Source organism: Myiozetetes cayanensis, unplaced genomic scaffold (genome assembly GCF_022539395.1).
Source record: "Myiozetetes cayanensis isolate MyiCay16 unplaced genomic scaffold, myiCay2020 scf19, whole genome shotgun sequence".
Lineage (NCBI taxonomy): Eukaryota > Metazoa > Chordata > Aves > Passeriformes > Tyrannidae > Myiozetetes > Myiozetetes cayanensis.
This window is the reverse complement of record NW_026087400.1, coordinates 11441928-11460933: the sequence shown is the minus strand read 5'-3', so window position 1 is coordinate 11460933 and position 19006 is coordinate 11441928. Positions and strand designations below refer to the sequence as shown.

Below are 19006 nucleotides of genomic sequence, written 5' to 3'. Positions count from 1 at the left end.
TTATAATTATTTTGCATAACATCATTGCATGGCTTTGTGTGGGTTTTACCCATCTTATATCAGCCTTGCTTTGTGCTTCATGTTTGTGATTTAAGGGCTGAATACTTTAGTGAGATTTTCACAGTACGTGATGATGCCCATTTTCTGTCCGGTTTTATTACGTATCCCAGAGCTTTCAGTGCCACAAAAGGAGCTGCAGGTAGATCAGATTTTTAGATGTGGCTCAGAGATCAGATTTTCTCCTTCCTCCTGGTCAGGAACCAGTGGAGCAGTCGCTGCTTGTCCCCAGAGATGGTTTGATGGGTGGGACAAGCTCAGCTTCTGCCTCAGAATCTCAATAAGGCAGCTGAAGATGCACTGAAACTTCTTTGTTTACTTCTTTCAGTGATCAGTTATTGTTGATGTTATTGGAATATTGATACATTGCAGAACTGCAGGGCAGGGAAGGACTCCATAAAGGCACTTGGGTCAGCTTTATTCTCCAAGTCAGGATTAGATTAATTTCTCTTCTTTCTTATCAGATATTTCTGAAGCCTCTTCCAAAGTTGATCTCCAAGTCTGAGCTTTCCACAGGCTCTCCAGGCAGCTCATCCCAGTGTTTCATTATTCCTTATGACTGCAGGGAGGAGGTGTGAAAAGTAATTCTTTTCAAGGGCTGCTGAGCAGCATCAAGTTGGAGAAGCCAAGCTTGAGACCATCAGAACAGGAAATAAGAATATAAATGAATGTGCCATAGATTTTCATGACTGGATAAATCTACAGAATACTATAAAGGCAAAATTAAGTCATGCTGAGGGATATATTTTGCACTGCATTTTTTCCCTCGGGTTAAATATATATTTCCTGTAGAACAAATAGACTTTACTAAAGAATTAAAAAAAACAACAAACCAAAAAACAAACAAACAAACCAAAAAACAACCAAACAAACAAAACCAAACCACACCCCAAACTAAACCTAGACTGCAAAGAAAGATCATCTCCTCTCTTTTAAGGCTTGAAAGAAATGTAGTTCTTTCAGGGGGGACTGGTATAGAACAGCTCAGTTCAGAGCCCCTGAGGCAAAGATGAAGAAATCTGGAAATGAAGATCAGAAGTTTGTGAGCCCTGATCTGATCCCACCTTTGCTGTTGGCTTTGCACTGGTTGTGAGCAGGTCACTGAGTCCATCAGTCTTTTGTCTCCGTGTGGAAAATGGAAGTGACAGTACTGGAGTATTACAATTAGCATGAAAATTGTCTCCCTTAACTTCAGCTGCCTGAAAGCTCCACCTCCCTGTGAGCTTCCCGTGGCAGAGAGCTCCAGCCAGAGGCTCAATTTACCTGTCTATACAATTAACTGAGATTCAATGAGTCTAAGACAGATGAATCATCCAGCTGTAAACACTGGGTTGAAGGTGGAGGTGCCATCGTGTGATATAAGGGAGGAAATGTGAAAGACATTGTTCCTCTGTGTGATCCTGGGGGAGCACTTGGCATAATTTAAAAGTGGAGGTGAAAAGAGGCCAGACTGTGTGCAACAGCCACCATCCCTTTTAGTGGTCACAAAGAAAACGTTGAACTCCAAGTGAACAGTGAGAAGTTAAGAAGCGAAATCAAGGAAGATAAATGGGGTGTTATCTAAAGGGATAGGAATTGTTGTCTAAGGAAGAGTGATGTGAGCCTTTTAGCTGTAAATATAAATAGAGGAGCAGAGCAGATAGGAGGTGATGAACTCGAATAAGGGAATGCAAAATGTAATCAGTGCTAAGGAAGAAGTATCTGCATGGGATAAAATGTCAGAAAAGAGGCTCAAGTGAGAAGGGCTGTTGGGAAATATTTCAGAATGGGGTTTAGAGGGTGGAAAGGCCCAGATAAGGAAAGCAAAGTGAAAGAGGAGGGATGCAGACAAGTTGAAGGTGAATAATGAAGCTGAGTGGGTTTTCTTCACTTCAGACATCAGAACAAAGAGTTTGAGGAGGAGACAACAGCTCTTCTAAAAGACAGCAAGGAGAATTTAGTAATGTGCAATAGTGATAAAATGGAGTGAAGTCCTTGCTTCTGTTGAGGAGGCTTGGGAGAATGAAGGGAGGATGCCTCAGGAAGCAGCATAACATTCATAATTTTGTAAAACCACTGGGAAATTACAGCGGTGTCGCTGGCTGAGCCAGCAACACTGGGGCAACATTGGGCAATATCTCTGAGTAAAGGCAGTGACAGGATCCAGAGCAAAGGATCAAAAGCAGAGCTCGGAATAGCAGGAAGGAGGTTCCCTCTAGGCATGTCCTGAAAATGAATTGTGCTCTGTTGGGTACAGACTGTGCAAAAGCCTGAGCAGAGCTGGGGGGGAACATGGTTACACCCTGAGCTGCTTAGTTGTGCTGGAATTGTAATGGCTGGGGAAACTCAGAGCAGGCACTGATTGCTCCTGCCAGTTGATTTGGTGAAACGCTGCAGATAGCAATTAACATTATTTATTTAACCACCATTGCTGTTTTATCACTCCTGGAACAAGGTGTATCCCCTGCCTTTTGGGGAGTGAACTGCAAAGTCAGGTTTTGATCTAACTTCTGTAACTGCTTCAGAGACTGGTGTTAAAATGGGGGTTTGTAAGCCCTTGCAATAAGTAGCACTGCTCAGTGAATCACAGCAGATTAGATCTTGTCTTCCTGGCCTTCTGGGTAATAGCACAGTTACAGGACTGTTTTACTCGGCTCACTGCTCTCCCAGGGCTGGATTAACATCCTGCCTCTCTCTGAAAACCCACATCGTGCTGTCAGCCCCAACACCTGCTCTTCTTCATTTGCAAACCAATCTCAGAGCTAATCTGCTCATGGAGAGGAGAGGCAAGAGAACTCTAAACTCTGCCATGCTTTAAATCCCAGATTTTCAGGGTTGCCTTCCACAACACTGGTGTGTTTTTGGAAAAGTGTAAGAGCTGAGCAGTGGATCTGGGATCTGTATGACCACAGAAATCCACTGTGGCTGGTGGGAAGATGCACTGCAATGGCCCAGACCTACCATGCTGGGATAAGCTGCCCTACTCAAACCTTTTGTTATATCAACTGAGTCCACGAGCTTTGCTCTTGTAAACACAAAGACAACTGTGGAGATGCAGGGTTTGTCTTTAGGGGGCAAGGCTGTGTATCCATCTGTGTGCTGAAGCAAAATGATTTAAATCTGCTCTAGGGCCTAGATATTGAGGCCTTCAAAGTCATCAGAAAGTGGTTGTTAGTGGAGGGATGCTGAGCTTTTGTGGGTTGAGCTGAATCTATTCCATAGAAGAGAAAATACCCAGAAGCCATATAAGAGCATTGGTACTGTTTGATTTCTTCCCATCTTGGTCAGATTTAGAGCTTTTATATTTTAGGGGAGTAAAAACTCTCAGATGAGAGCTGAGGATGCAAAGACATAGGATTGTGTTTTGCTTCAGCTCATAGGAGAGCACTTCATGGCCCTTTGTCTTCCCCACTGAGCCACCCTGGGTTTAAAGTCTTGTGGTGTTCCACTAAAAACTATTGAGTTGATGACAAAGGACAGTAGAGAAATTTGCTTTATTTCCCTCGTGCTCTGACTGCCATATGGTTTGGGCTGGAAGACTGTGAATTAATCAGAGAATTTTTTGGTGGAAGAGATGAACAAGAGAGAGATTAAAGGAGCTTTCAGCTGACATGCAGGGGCAGTGCACTGAAAACCCTACACAGAATCACAGCATGGTTTGGGTTGGGAGGGAACTTAAAAGTTCATCTTGTTCCACCCCCTGCCATGGGCAGGGACACCTTCCACTAGCCCAGGTTGCTCCAAGCCCCGTCCAACCTGGCCTTGGACACTTCCAGGGATGGGGCAGCCACAGCTTCTCTGGGCAACCTGTGCCAGGGCCTCACATGTCAATATTTTGGATTTAGAACAGAAATCTTTCATCTTCCAAGCATTTTTATTCCATGCTTTCTCCTGTAGTGCCTAAACTCTTGCATGTCTGTGCAGTGTCCATGACTTATGATCCCTGAGAGGATGGGATTTATCCCACCTCACCTTACCCAGCTCTCCAGGCACAGTCCAGGATCAGTGGGGGAAAAAAGAGGAGGACAGTGTGTCCTTGAGAGGGCAAATCATCCTTTTGTACCAGAAACTGGGTTGAGTAATTTTAAAAGACGTCTGGATTTCTCCCTTGACTGTGGGGAACCTTGACAGCCAATTTAGACGAGCTGAGTAATATTTAGATGGCGAAAGTTGTGTGAGATTAATCCAGTGCTGGTGTCAAAATGAGATGGGGAGAAATTGCCATGATATTTCAAGTGATCACTAATGGGAATTTTGACAGAAGTTTAAAATGGTGACAATTTTGTGCTAAAATGGGATCACCGTGCTTTTCACTGAAATTCTTGTCATTTTTGAAATCTGTTTTAAGACCAATTTTCAGTCAAAGCACTCTTCATATAAATTTAGAGTTCTGCTAACTTGCATACAGACTATGGTAAACAGGGAGAAATAAAATTATTTATACATTTGTTAAAGCTTATTTCCAATTTCTGTGGTTCCTGAATGCAATTTTTTGTTCTGTTTCTCCCTCCATTTTTAAAGTTTCTTAGAGTCCATTTGTAGCACTTGGGGATATGATGTCTGATAAATTTAATGAAGAGTTGAGTGAACCTTTCGTTGCAGTGTGACAAAGAAGTGGTCACCTTGTCTAGTGTAGTCCAGTGAATAAAGTACAGAATCAGAAATAAGTTTTAACCATTGGGAGAAGATATAATGAAGACATTTGCTGTTCTTTAAAAAGGCCTTTAAAATCTGTAGGCAAAAACCCCTACGATTTTTGCTGCTAAGAGCATGACAATTTGCCTTAAAAAAAAAAAAAGGAAAGCCAGATACCAAAGGTTTTTATGGAAAGAAGAGGTTTACAAGGTGAGTTATTTTATGAAGTTTTATCCAGACTCTGCTCCTAAACTTCTGAACAAGGTTAAAGACACCATTAAGATATCATTAATATTTTGTGTGCTTAGCATATACACAGATTTTTTTTTTCCTGCTGCACTGTTCTCACTTGTAAGAGCAATAAATCTCCCTCAGGAGCTAATCTCATTTTTGTAAAATATGCAATGAAATATTTTGAATTCTTTCCTTCCAAAGCAAAGTATTGCTCATTTGGTCCCAAAATATGATTGGACCTGAATGTCTTTTTTTTTTTTTTGATAAATAGCTTTAATTTTCAAATGATCATTTCTTCATCCTTTATGATTCCCTTATTTGGCTTAAGAAAACCCCAAACCAACAACACTTTTTTGCACCTGTGGAGCTTCTTTCCTTTATCCATAATTACCTATAATTGTCTGAAATGCCTAAAGCTTCTCAGTCTGCTTCTCAGGTCTTCCCCACTCAGCTCCCTCTGGAGATATTCATCCTGCCTGGTTTCAGTTTCTGTCTAAACAGTGGCTCAAAGAGCTGAAACTTAATTTTGGAGTTTGTCTCTATTAAATGAAGAGAGGCAGGTCCTTCCTCGAGGGTTATTTGGAGCACTTGAGCTACACCCTGTGCATGGACATTGTCTTTGTCTCACTCCAAGAAATCAACCTGAGATTCTTTTCACTTGTCATGAGGGGCATTTTTGGTCTCATTTTTAGCTGCAGTAAGTTGACACTTCCATAACGTTGTTCTCTTGTGGCATCGAGTCAGTAAATGTTTCCCCTCCCAGCCATCACCTCCAGGGTTTATTTTTCTTTGCTGTTGTTCCCTGTGACTCTCAACAAGCTCAGTTTGCTGCCCTGAATTGCAAGTGTGAAACTGTCTGCGGGAGTTTTTCTGTATTTCATCCAGATGTCCAGTTTAATCAGCTCTTTGTCTGTCTGTGTGAATTGCTCTAAGTATAAATTCTTTTGTTGTCTGTCTAAGCACATGATTTACTGCAGCTCCTCGTGCAGTTGCCTTGAGCGCAGGTAATTGGGAACATCAGCACTCTGAGAAATGTACTCACTTCCCCGTGTCTACACAAAGGTTATATTTATTAATACAAATATAACAGAGCTTCTGATGGATTCACCTGCCTAACCTCCTCTGAATGCAAATATGGGATTCCATAAACACAGCGACGAGGTTGTATTTTTCAGGTGCATAAATCTCACCCAAAGAACGAACAGAGTAGGACCATTCCTTTACACAACCGAATGAATATTTATTATATATCCAAGTCTTGGGTTTCAGAGCTGCCCAAACATCTGTCTTCACAATTATTATCTGATTCTACATTTAATTAAGTCACGACCAAAACCCTTTTTGACTGAGTTGCTGCAGAATGACACCTCGTATTTTTATGTTTCATTGCTATGATTCCTTTTAATTGAATGTAAATCGTGCTTGGGCCTGTATTTTGCAAAGTGCTGCTGAACATTAAAGCTTTACTGTCAGAGCTACGGTCTATATAGCTGGTAGGGAGGAAATAAACTTAATGGACTCGATATTATACTTCTTTTAAAAAATCATTTAGCGATGAGCACAGCACGGCCAGCGGTGAACCCTGTAACCCGGGAGCCTCTGCCAAGCAACTGGCCCTTAGATAGCAGTTCTGCAATTAATTTCATACCAGTGCTGGGATTGCCAGAGCAAATCACATCAGCAGCCTGGCTCAGGAGTATCTCCTGTGACAGAGCCCAGCACCAGCTGTTCCAGGGAAAGATCAAACTATTCCCCTGGTGGAAAATCATGACATAATCTGCCCGCTGGGGTAGTTCCTTCCTGCGTCTGAACTGTGGAGCGTGCTGGGAGATGAAAAGATTGATCTCTGCTGTTTTATTGCCTTATCTAAAGTAACTTTGAACCTCCTCTAAAAGATGAACATTTCTAATTTTGTTGTTTCTTTCAGCACTGCCTTGATGCCATTTTGCCGCCGTGAGTTCTGGGGGTTGCGTAAAGGAACGTTGCTCTGATTTCCTTTCATATTTTCCTTCAGGTTTCTGGGTTGCCCCGTTTCTTATTTGCAGGGTTTCATTTGCCATTTTACCCACCTTAATCTTCTATACCTCTGTTGTGACCTATTTATTTTTATCCTGGTCTTGCCAGTTTTAGCTCTTGCCTCGGTTTCCATAGATCAGATGAAGCCAGGGAGGTCGTAACTTCCTAGTGGGAAAATGGCTTTTGTAATGAAGATACACCCTGCAAAGATCTGTCCCAAGACTCCCACACCAGGCAGCATTTGGGACCTGTCTTAAATCTCCATAAGGATTATGGTGACAGCAGTAAATTTAATCAACACAGAGCATGACTGACTCAAGGATCTAAACACTACATCCTGAACACAACATAAAGGGCTTTCAGGAACAGGGATGCATGTGATGTTATTCCTTTTTTTATTATTGTAAATATTGAATTACCCAATTACTAGGCACGTGATGGGATTCTTGGGGTTGTCCTGTGCAGGGCCAGGAGCTGGACTGGGATGATCCATCCAACTTGGGACATTCTATGTTTCTGCAATACCCATTTGCAGGAATCAGCACATAAACCACTTAGAAACTCCCATTTATCGTTACTGTCACTTTTTCTCCTTCCCTTCTTTCAGATGATCACTCAAGAGTGAGATTGCAGCTGCTGGATGGGGACCCTCACTCTGACTACATCAATGCCAATTACATCGATGTAAGGCTCCTGGACATCCCCACTGTGACAAAACACTCCTGTGACGAGCCTGCTCAGGAATTTGGTGCCTCTGACATAGGGACAGACTGTTGATCTGATATGAGTGACAGCTGAACGTTACACAGACATCGTGTTGTGACAGGGAGAAGGTTCTCAGTCTCCAGTTTATTTTGTCTGACCGATCTGGGCAGATGGAGATTTCCTCTGTTTGACAGATCCACCAACATAAGTGGAATGTGGGCTAAATGATGGATGCAGGAATCAGTATCAGCCCCTCACAGTAGCATTAGTGGGTATCTGAGACTTGCCAACTACTTACAAAGTTGTAGTGCAGAAGGCACGTAAATAGACTGACTTTTTTTTTAGTGTTACAAAACAGCATTTGAAAGCCAGCCTCCCTCTCACACCCAGTGATCAAATGAACATGCACTTCCTAAAGCACAGGAACATGAAATGTTTAGAATAGTTTCTTTAAGGGATAAAAAACACACTTAGGCAGCATTTTCACACAGAGGCAAATTCATACCTTTATTCTTTTCAAGCAACAAGGTGCAGTGTTTTGCCTGTCAGCTTTCGGAGTTACCCACAGGTTAATCACAGGACTTGCATTTCTTTGAGGAAATGCTTAAAAAATGCCCGTTCCAATTTTCTCTTTGGCGTAATGAAATCTTATTATTCAGCCTGAGCAAGATACCCTCACTTAAAATCTCCCAGGGAAACCTGGTTGCCCCCCTTTATTCGTTCAGTAACCAGTTATACCCTGTCAGAGTGCAGCAGTTGGTACCTGGGGAGTATCAAATCCATGCAGTGCTTTCCCTGAGCTGTGATCTCACAGGCATTTCTGTATTTTCTTTTTCTCCAGGGGTACCACCGGCCTCGCCATTACATTGCAACTCAAGGCAAGTTCACTCTTGCATGTCCAAATAATTGTGAAACCACTGCTGTTTTAAATTGTTTGAGGAGTTGTTTATAGGGTGACATCACCTGTTTTGGGGAGCATCTGAGAACTTGTTGTAGGGGTACAAAAGGGAAGGGTACAGAATGTCCCAAGATTTTAAAGGCACTCAAATGTAAAACCTTGGCTACAGGAATACAAAAATGCCACAGACTCAGAGGTTGCAGTACAACCTAGAATGTGTCCTTTGTGCAGGAAATATTGAGATTAAAACTAAAAGGGGCTTTGTGGATCCTGGGTTTACCTTCTGGAGTAAAATTGCTTGAGGTGGGACATGTAAATAAGCCTGTGACTAATGAGCCTTTGGTTACTGGGAACTAGTAGGAAAAGCATTTGAAGACCACCTCTGTGAGTTAGTTGATGGATTTCCTATGTCTTTAGGAAAATAGATAAAAAACAAACCCAATTTAATTCTTAGGACTATCCATGTTAGATTACAAACCTCCCTACTCCTGGACTTTACAACAGGAGGCTGTTTTCTTGCATCACTGGCCCAACTCCTATGCCATGACCACTTTGTCCTCATTTTTGGGCATTCTTGTCCCAAATGTGATGTTTGCAGAAATGATTTTATTTATTCTTAATTTCTGCTTTATGGGTTTATTGCTGGCTTGAAAGAGTAAAGAAAGATATTAGAACAAAACTGGTATTTGAGGATGTATGGGGATAGGGATGCAGGAAGGCAGAGAATGCAGAGGATGGAGTATGGGCACAGTGTGTGAATTGGGTCAGTAGAAGGATTTCACCTCCAGTGGAGAAGGAGGAAGGAAAGAAGGTCAGAGAGAGGCTCTAGTCTGATAAACCTCTTGTCAGCACTGGCTATTTGACTGTTGCAACCTGAATTTTTTTCTGGGGAAACTTCAGAAAAGGGCTAATTTCTGCATATTTCCTTCCTCCTTCATAATTAATCAATATAAAGTGTGAAGTGGAAGAATTTTCGTGGTGCATCAGATGCAAATTTCTATCCAGCCTTATTTACAGGTTCACCACAGGGTGCATCCATTCCCCACCGCTTACACACAATTACTGGAGCCATCTCCATCTCCACATCCCACCAGCACCTCTGTTGCCACAATGCTGGAACCTGAAACACCCACTTAAATACCCTTAAATACCCACTGAGGAAGGGTCTGAGCTCTCACAGAGCTCCAGGCTGTTCGTGTCTGTAACCCTGAATCAGGGAGGGATGCTCTGAGAGGGAGAGCAGGATCCTGTGGGAACAGGACAATGGCTGGAGAACAGCTGGAAAGAATTGTTGGCATTCACTGCACTGTCTTGAGATGTCCTTTTGTCTTCTCTCCTGCCCCAGGGCCGATGCAAGAGACAGTGAAGGATTTCTGGAGGATGATTTGGCAAGAAAACTCTGCAAGTGTTGTCATGGTCACCAACCTGGTGGAAGTGGGCAGGGTAAGGTGCCGCTTTCCCACTGTGTAAAGCCAGGGCTGCTCTGGGTTTAACACGATGCTGCTGCTCAGTCAAGCTCAGCAGCAAAATGCCTTTTGCCTCCTGTAGTAAGGAAATTAATTCAGCCACTCTGAGTTTTCCCTAAAATGCTGGAGTGTCTAATACTTAACTGCTTCCCTTCTAGACTGATAAGGATCATGTTCCAGCTCTAAGTCTGGGCTTTGGCAGAGTTAAACAAATTTATGCAGGCTCAGAAGCTCTCTCCTTTTTCAGTACAGGAGGAAAAATGTACTTCTGTAATAATTACTCTTTTTCCTATGATTTGAATACTTTTCTAGAAATCCATAGGGGTGAGGACATGAGGCTTGTGCTCAAATTATCAATGGACTTCTTTAAATGACAGTCCAAATCCTAAACCCCCACCAGTTCTCTCTCAGGTGGACCAGAAGTCCTTGTGTCAGCACAAGGCAATTTCCAAAGCCCACAGTGGGAGCAAACATGGATAACTCAAAAGGTGGAGGCTTGACTTTAGGAGATAAGAAGGCAACATGTCTGAAGAGGCTTTCCCCAAAATATTCTTGCCTCTTTGGTTTAGAGACTTTCTCAGCCAGAAACTGGAGTTCTTAAAATTTTTGTCCTGATGTTTGTCCCTTTCCATTGCTTTGGTACTAAGAAAAAAATTAAATTACAGTTTCCTCACAAACATTAGTAATTCAAATATGCTTTCCCTTAGATCTCATGGTTGAATGCCAGCTGCTTCTGTTCATTTATTGTTATTTATTCTATTTTACCTTCTACTGACACTTCAGTTTGAAATAAATGCCTCTGTGTAAAAAAAACCCAACAAAAACCCACAACAAGCCCACATTAATCATATTTAATATTTATAAACCCCTTTCAATTATGACTGGAACTGGAACATGAAACCTGCTTTGCAGCAGCTAATTGCTTCAGCTTTTAGGTGCTGTTCAACTCTTTCATGCTAGAGCATTTAATAACCTGATAGTCTTTGTTAGCCTAAATATCCCTTCTGGAGCTTCACAGCTTTTATTTCTAGTGTGTTAGTTTTGCACATGGCTTTCAGAACTGGCTGAGCTGGGATGTGTTTACCTGCTCAGGATATTTTTTTCTTGAGCCTTAGCTGAGGCCTGTCACAGCTGGTAAAATGCTGAGTTTGTGTCCACATCTGATGGAAACAGCTCAGAGCCAAACAAATTTAGTGTATTTACAAGTATCCCACAATCCCCATCAACTGAAATTCTTTGGTTAAACAGAGAGTTCAGAATTACAGAGCACCAGCACAGATTTTCCTCAAAGGGGGTGGTGGCAGTGACTGCCAGGTACATCTGATCTATGGGCAGGATGTGTATGAAAATTCAAGGAAGACTATCTAAAAAAAGAGCTAAATGCACCCTTTGCATTTTTATTGACAACAGAGCAAATTTAAAAAAAAAAAAAAGTCCTCTCTATGGCTTCTATATCTGGTAAAGGAATTTTGATCTGATTTCTACAGCTAATTTTGACAAGGTCTGTGCATCAGAAGAAAGCTCAATTTGTATTGGGTTCAGCTTGAAAGTGGAGGAAAATGTAGGTCAGCTGTGACTCAAGCTGAGCCAGCTCCTCTCAGTATTGTCTTTTTCTCCCCCCAGGTGAAGTGTGTTCGATACTGGCCAGATGACACAGAGGTCTATGGAGATATTAAAGTCACACTGATTGAGACAGAACCGTTGGCAGAGTATGTCATACGGACATTCACGGTCCAAAAGGTAAGGAAGTCTTCAGGCAGCTGAAATTTTGATGCAGCACTTCATTTGTGTTCAGAAATGGGAACCCTGGGAAACACATCCAGAATGCTCCTGGAGATGGGAGCTGTTACTATTTGGACAGGTTTCACTTCAGAAAACTAAATTTTTGACAGAGATTCCGTTTTTGGACAAATGATTTTACAGGAACATCTTGATGTAGCCACAAAAGTAGAATCCACAGTGCATGACGTTTAAGTGCATCCAAAAGCCAGCAGATAGCTGATGATATGCCAGGAATAATAACTGTCTAGTTTCACAGTGGCAAATGGCAGATGAAAAAAGGTACCAGTTAAACTGGATGCCAGGTAGGGTCCCCTTTGAACAGAAATGAGAATGTAATAAAAGCAAGAGTATAAAAACTATCCCCAAATTGGCACGACTTGGAAGATTTTGTTACTTGTAATTAAGAATTGGAAGCCTCAGTGTCGGAGTATTCCAGGTCTGTCCAAATTAGTTTCCAAACACCCAGTAAGTGGTTTTAAACCTTTTCCAAAATTCCTGCTAAATGAACTTCAGCCACGCTGGGAGTATTGTTTCAACTTTCTGATACATCAGCTCCATATTTCGTTAAATCACTGAAAAAGTTGGTGAGAAGTGCTGATGCCAAAACCTGACAGGGTAGAGGACCTGCTGCTGGTTTTCACCCACATTTCCTGAATGATAAGATGTCACAGCTGACCAACACTTTGGGGTTACCCTTTGCAGGGCATATACAAGAGGTGTCAATGGTCACTTACCAAGAACCTGGTCTCGCCAGAAAAGCCAAGTGATGAGTGTGGGTACCAGTTTCTGCCCTTTTCCCTGCCAGTAGTATCTTCAATGGAGAATTTGTTGCAGAAAATGTACCATGTCTGGGGACATGCCCACTCTCTGGGGGTTCATTCCTGAGGCTGCTGCTTCAGTGCCTCAAACAGGATTTAAGGGTGACTTCTGGGTGGTTTATAATGACACCGAGGGAGGTGGATAAACACAGCCATGGTGTGCTGGGGCTCAGGTCACCCTTGGACATGCCTAATGAGCTGGGTTTGAACTGGGAGCTGGTATCCACCTTCACAGTCCTCACTTCACTGGCGATTGGAGTCCAGCTCAAAACCTCTTGGAGCGAAAGGCAGGACCGGCCACGTTCCTGCTTTCAAAATGATTTGTTATCCCTCCGTGTGAGGGAAGGGAGCAGGGATCAGAATACGCTGACTGCAGCCCGATGGAAGGAAAAATAGAGGCTGTGTTGTCTCCTCAGAAAGGCTACCATGAGATCCGAGAGATTCGGCAGTTCCACTTCACCAGCTGGCCGGACCACGGCGTGCCCTGCTACGCCACGGGCCTGCTGGGCTTCGTGCGCCAGGTCAAGTTCCTCAACCCCCCCGAAGCAGGACCCATCGTGGTGCACTGCAGGTATGCCAGCCCTCCACCTGAGCCCCTCCCCCTGCAGCTCCTCTCCTCTCTTTTCCTCTTGCCTGGCAGTAACCAACTGGGCAGAGAGGGCCTTTTAAATGTAGAAGACCCCCTGGTGTCCTGTGCTCTGTTAGATGCTCATAGCAGAGCTGGGAAAGTGGTAAATATCTGGGACAGCTGTTCCAGGCTCAACAAACCTCATGTGGCAGAAGGGACAATGCCAAAAAAAAAGAGAATTATACAGCAGCTTTGCTTCTCTGTAGCCACGTGGGTTGCAGCTTAGCTTTGTACCAGCATCAAAGGTCTTCTCTGTTTTAGTAAAAGGTGTCCCTGCCCACAGCAGGGGAGTTGGAACAAGATGATCTTTAAGGTCTCTTCCAACACAAACCATTCTATGATTTTGTGATCTGAAATATTAGTCTGGCTGCTAGCCCTTGGGCACCTTGGCTTTCTGAAAGCCCAGGAAGCTGGAATGGGAATGTCAGGCTAAAAACCTGCCCGATGCCTTTCAGCTGGTAAATGAAAGGAGTTAAGTGGCTTTAAATGCGAGGAAAGACATGGCTATGAAACCAGAGTTTGGGTTTGTAGCAGCAGTTACATCTGCAGGGCTCAGGGCATGTGTAATCTAAAGAAGACAAGCCTGAAGAGCAGGGCTGGCTGTCCCAAAATCTCACCCCTAATCAATCCACAGGGAATTACCACTATTCCCACACTGTGTCTTGGGAAAAGAGAGAGAGCACATCCCACGACTATTTTAAAAAGGAAAATCAATTAAATCTTGTCTTTTTAAAACAGTTTTGGATTGGGTGGGTGTTTTATTTGGTTGGAATGGGTTTTTTTTAGCAAGCAATGAATCAGTTTTATAATGAGATACAGCTAAGCCTGAGGAACTGGCAGAAGGGACTCATTTAGAGCTCAGGGTCTGAGTTTGCTACCTCGGTGCCATGGCATGCTTTGGAAGGTGTCTCAGCCTGATTCCTTGTCACCAAGAAAGCAAGGAGAGATTTTTCACCCTTCCCATTTTAATGAATAAATGCCATTTCCTCTGTGTTATTTATCTGCTTTTGAATTTTAATGACTTGCTTTAAGTGGTAATTACCAAATTCTCCCTACCGATGCCTGGCTGGATAATATCACTGTTCGATATTTATGAAGTGCCAGGATCCTCTAAATATAGAAGTGTTATAACTATTTGTTAAAATTCTGAAAAGCTGAGAGATAAAGGGAGAGGAAATGCCACTTATTCATTAAAATTCTGCAAATGAAAAATATCTTCTCTCTATTCAGCAGTTGATTAATCTGGTCCATTAATTTATGGTCATTCATATCTCCTTGCTTTCGGCTCTGCTGGAGTTTTCAGGCAGCTGAAGTTTCCCTGATTTGAGCAGAGTTTTCCTCCTTCCTTGGGAGTAATGTGAAGAGGCGTTCTCCTCTCTCTATCCTTCACACCTAAGCAGCTTGGATGATTTCCCGGGAGGGAAGGAGGACACGATGACAACACAGTTTTGCAGGAGATGGCCCGATTCTCACAAGCAGCAGGGAGCTCTGAACTGGAGGGTTTGAGTAGCCTCGAGCTCCTTCCTCTGTGATTTTACAATGTGATTTTACTTGAAGTCACCCTCCTCAGGACTCAAACTCCTCTGGATTAAAAAGGGACAAGGAATGTTTGAGGTGGAAGACTGAGCCCTTTTCATCATACCCACTGGAGTAAAGGTGTGCATGCATTTTAAAGAGTCCCATGGAAGAAAATCTCTGGAATTGTGTCTGTGTGCAACCTGGAGGCTGCTCTCCCACATCCTGTGTGGTGAGAGGGGTGCAAATGAACAGACCTGTAAAATCATAATGATCATTTACACAATTTTTTGTTGCTGTTGAGTAACACAAAGCTTTTCTTTCTGCTACCTAGGTCCATTTCCCTTTCAACAAATTTTATTTCACCTCATTCTCTTGAATCCTAAGCTGATTAAGCTACACAGAAAAATGAACCCAACAGGGAGCGGGAGCAGCTCCCAGGAGAGGACAGCTGTGTGCGTGCCTCTCCACGCTCCCTTGGTCACCCAGACCTTCCTGGTTTTCTCTTTTCCAGTGCTGGGGCAGGGAGAACAGGCTGCTTTATTGCCATCGACATCATGCTCGACATGGCAGAGAACGAAGGCGTGGTGGACATTTTTAACTGTGTGCGAGAGCTGCGGTCCCAGAGGGTCAATTTGGTGCAGACAGAGGTGGGTGCCAGCAGCTCTCCCTTCACGAGGTGCTGCTTTTCTGTCAGCTTCTCCTCTCCACAGCAACCCAGCAACTCATTAAGTCAGCAATTGCTCTGTGCTGTGATTATGCAGAACTTTCGGTGGCTGAACATGCCCCTAGATGTGCATGGAATCACATTCACTGGCAGCCACTCACGGCCTCCCAGACAGGAGGGCAAACCTTAAAAGTTTAGGTCTGTGCATTGCTGATTGATTTTATTCTCATAGTAGGAAAAAAGAGCTCCCAAATCCTCTCATGACTCATTCATAGGCACACTGCAGACTCCAGTAGTACCTCGTGTACATCAGTTGGAGCTAAACAAACAAAACATCCTTGATTCAAGCTCTGGGTGCTGATTAAGCAAGCTCTGCTCCATCATGTAGTGTCTGGCAGCTGCACAGATTCTGTGGAACTGTGCTCCTGCTGCACTAGTTTTATGTTTGTCCCTTAATGCCTTCCCCTCCTGAGGGACAGGACGATAGCCTGGAACAGAGAAGGGCTGTTGGAATTCCAGCTTTGTTGGAATTTCAATATTTACTTCAGGGCACGAGCTTTACCCAGAATACCAAGTGTCCAGGATTCTGAAGACATAAATGGAGGTGACCTGTTAGTACAGTTGTCTCCGTACAGTTGTTCCAGGGGAGGTTTAGATGGAAAATTAGGCAAAATTTCTTCACCAAAAGATTGTCAATCCCTGGAGCAGGCTGTCCAGGGACAGATGTGGTAGAGTCCCCATCCCTGGAGGGATTTAACAGCCAGGGAGATGTGGTACTTGGGGACATGATTTGTGGCTTGGCAGTGCTGGGTAATGGTTGGACTTGATGATCTTAGAGGTCTTTTCCAACCTAAACAATTCTATGATTCTCTTGATGTTATCAGAAGCCCATTCCTGACCATTGCCTCACAATTATGAACAGAAGGGCTTTACACCCTGATTTCCTCTTCAGCCCACCCCCATTTTGTCCCGACGTTCCTGAGAGTGGCAACTTCCCATTTTACTTGTAAATTTGAAGTGAATACATGAGACCTCACATCCAGTGATGGATGAAATATGCTCACAAAGCTGTCACGTAGCACACTGTGTAATTTGTCTCCACGTGAAACAGAGCCAAATATGCATATTGGGCATGATTTAAGGGGGAAAAAAGTGTGATATTTCATGATCTGTATTCTAAATATGATTTTAACGTCTCATCCCCTCTCCTGTGCAGGAGCAGTACGTGTTTGTCCATGATGCCATTTTGGAGGCATGTCTCTGTGGCAACACGGCCATTCCAGTTTGTGAGTTCAGATCCATATATTACAACATCAGCAGACTGGATCCACAGACCAATTCCAGCCAGATAAAAGATGAGTTTCAGGTAATTTTGTATGTCTCGGTCACTGCAGTTGGTGCATAGAAGGTGTTTAATCGGTTTCTGTGTGTTATTTTACAATTTCCAGCAGAGCAGAGAAGGGGGACACTGAGCCAAGGTCTGATTTGAGATGATTTTTGTTATTACTCCTGAATCAGGCAGAGGTTTGCTGTTGAGCATGGATTTTTCACCCTTTGGCAAGGAAAAAATTTTCCCTGTGACTTCAGCAAAGCAAGGGTACTGATTCTCACACATAATGTTGTACTTCTCATTTCAACAAATATTCTGTTGTTCATTTTCTTCTGTAATTTATGCAGAAACATTTATGCCTCAGGGTTGCTTATTATCCCTTCTTGTGGCTCATATGCTGCTCCCAAGTCTTGACAATCAACTTATTGACAACCTTCCACACAGAGGAGAGAGGGAGCTCAGTGAGCATTATTTTAGCTATTATTACTTTTCAATGAACTGAATCTCTCAGTTCACTGCAGGTGTTTTGCAAGTAGCTGGTGATGAGACCCAAAATGATGTACAGTAAAACTCACAATTAGTGCTGAATTAGTGGGGGCAAGAACGGAAATGGGGACCCCTCCACCGTTTGCTGTCACTGTTGCTTATACCTCCCTGATAAATTGGGACACTCATTGAGCCATGAGCCCTGTGCAGTTGTGCCTCTCACACAGTGGAGAACTCACCCTGCAGAACACTGAACTAACTTTTCCAGTCTTATTCCCCATCCCTGTGAGGGTGGTGAGGCCCTGGCATGGGTTGAACCAAGAAGTTGTGGATGCTCCATCCCTGGAAGTGTTTAAGGCCAGACCGGATGGGATTTGGAGCAACCTGGTGTAGTCAAAGGTGTCCCTGTCCATGACTTTAAGATGATCCAATCCAAACCACCCTGAGATTTTATGATTTTCAGCAAACACCAATGTATGGGAAAAAAAACTCTGGGAAATATTTGTGGGAAATTTTTTGGAAAAATTTGTGGGAGAGATTGTGGGAAATTTGGGTCAAGGTGAATTTGACAGTAAGGAGAGAGACCTCTACTATTTGTTAAAGCCACTTGCAGTCAGCAATAAAAAGAGGAAGATTCCTTCAATTGTAGTAAATTCCCACCCCCTTTCCCAGGAAAGTATCTTTTGCAGCAAGAGAATGTCTTCTGGGAGCCCCAATGTGAGTCAGAGGCCTCTTTTCCTCCCTCTTTATGCTGAGGGAAAATGTGTGTTTTTTATCTGAAGCCTTGCAGGGAATCATCAGGGTTGGTGTAGTGAGATAAAGAAAGCGGATCCCAGCTGATGACAGTTCAATTAAAAAAGGGTCTGGTTTTATCAAGGCACAGCAGATCTATAAAAGTGTTTCTGGTTCTGAATGCTTGGCATGAAGGAGCCAAAGCCGAACTTCATCAAATGCTGTTACGCCACTGAGAAAAAAAAAAAATACTCCTCACTTGCTGGGTGTATTTTGTCATGATATGAGACGAGATTTGTCACCTCTGCGCTTGTTCTTTTGAGCTGCCAGGGACTGGCAGCTCCTGTGGGAAGGAAATGCTCTTTGCAAACGTACTTTGCATAAGAGGTTCGGTGTCTGTCTGGTTGTAGGATCTATTTTTACAGGATTTTGGCTCAGAGCGTTCTTCAGCCCTAATTGTCTGGGTTTAATGCAAAAGCTGGTATCTCCGCTGCAATCTCTGTGAACCAGCTGATCTAACTGTAGATCTGGGCATGCAGTTTGTATTGTTTAGGTCCCACTGGCCCTCAAGTAAGGCAGGATGTATTTTGTCATGCACTACATGTTGTCTGAACACACAAAAGCTGGTTCTGGAGAGTTTTTGTAATGTGAGTCAGTACAGAAACAAGGGAGAGAGGGGAAGGTTGTAAAATAGACAGGAGTAAATCTCTAACAAGCTCACCTGCCTGATTATCTGCACTGTCAGAGATCTGAGATTTCATGGTTTTTTCCCATCCAACCTGCCTTCCACCTCCAGACAAGAGCCTTTCTGTAGAACCTGCATAATTTATAACAACTAGATCATTTCAAATCTTACACTTTGACACATTCCTTTATCTTGGATTGCTTGACCCTCCTCTTTTCTCCACCCATAACCTCTCTGTGGCAGAAGTCAAGCCCTTTGTAAGATTTTTTTTGGCCCCTAAATATTTTGTGTTCCTCTGGTTGCAAAGAGTTCGCTGTATCACTCCATGGGCTTTGCCCAGGAAGAGAACTCATAACAAAAGAAAGCAGAACGA

At 43.2% G+C, this 19006-nt stretch overlaps 1 protein-coding gene across 14 annotated transcripts in view; it reads left to right on the top strand.

The window, feature by feature from the left end:
• PTPRT (protein tyrosine phosphatase receptor type T) overlaps positions 1–19006 on the top strand; it is a 432724-nt gene that overhangs the window by 394794 nt on the left and 18924 nt on the right. For all 14 annotated transcript variants that reach the window (XM_050313539.1, XM_050313547.1, XM_050313541.1 and 11 more), the window contains 7 exons: positions 7529–7605; positions 8468–8504; positions 9870–9967; positions 11614–11730; positions 13007–13161; positions 15248–15383; positions 16617–16766. In XM_050313539.1, the coding sequence (XP_050169496.1) occupies positions 7529–7605; positions 8468–8504; positions 9870–9967; positions 11614–11730; positions 13007–13161; positions 15248–15383; positions 16617–16766 (770 nt within the window). The remainder of the gene's footprint in view (positions 1–7528; positions 7606–8467; positions 8505–9869; positions 9968–11613; positions 11731–13006; positions 13162–15247; positions 15384–16616; positions 16767–19006) is intronic.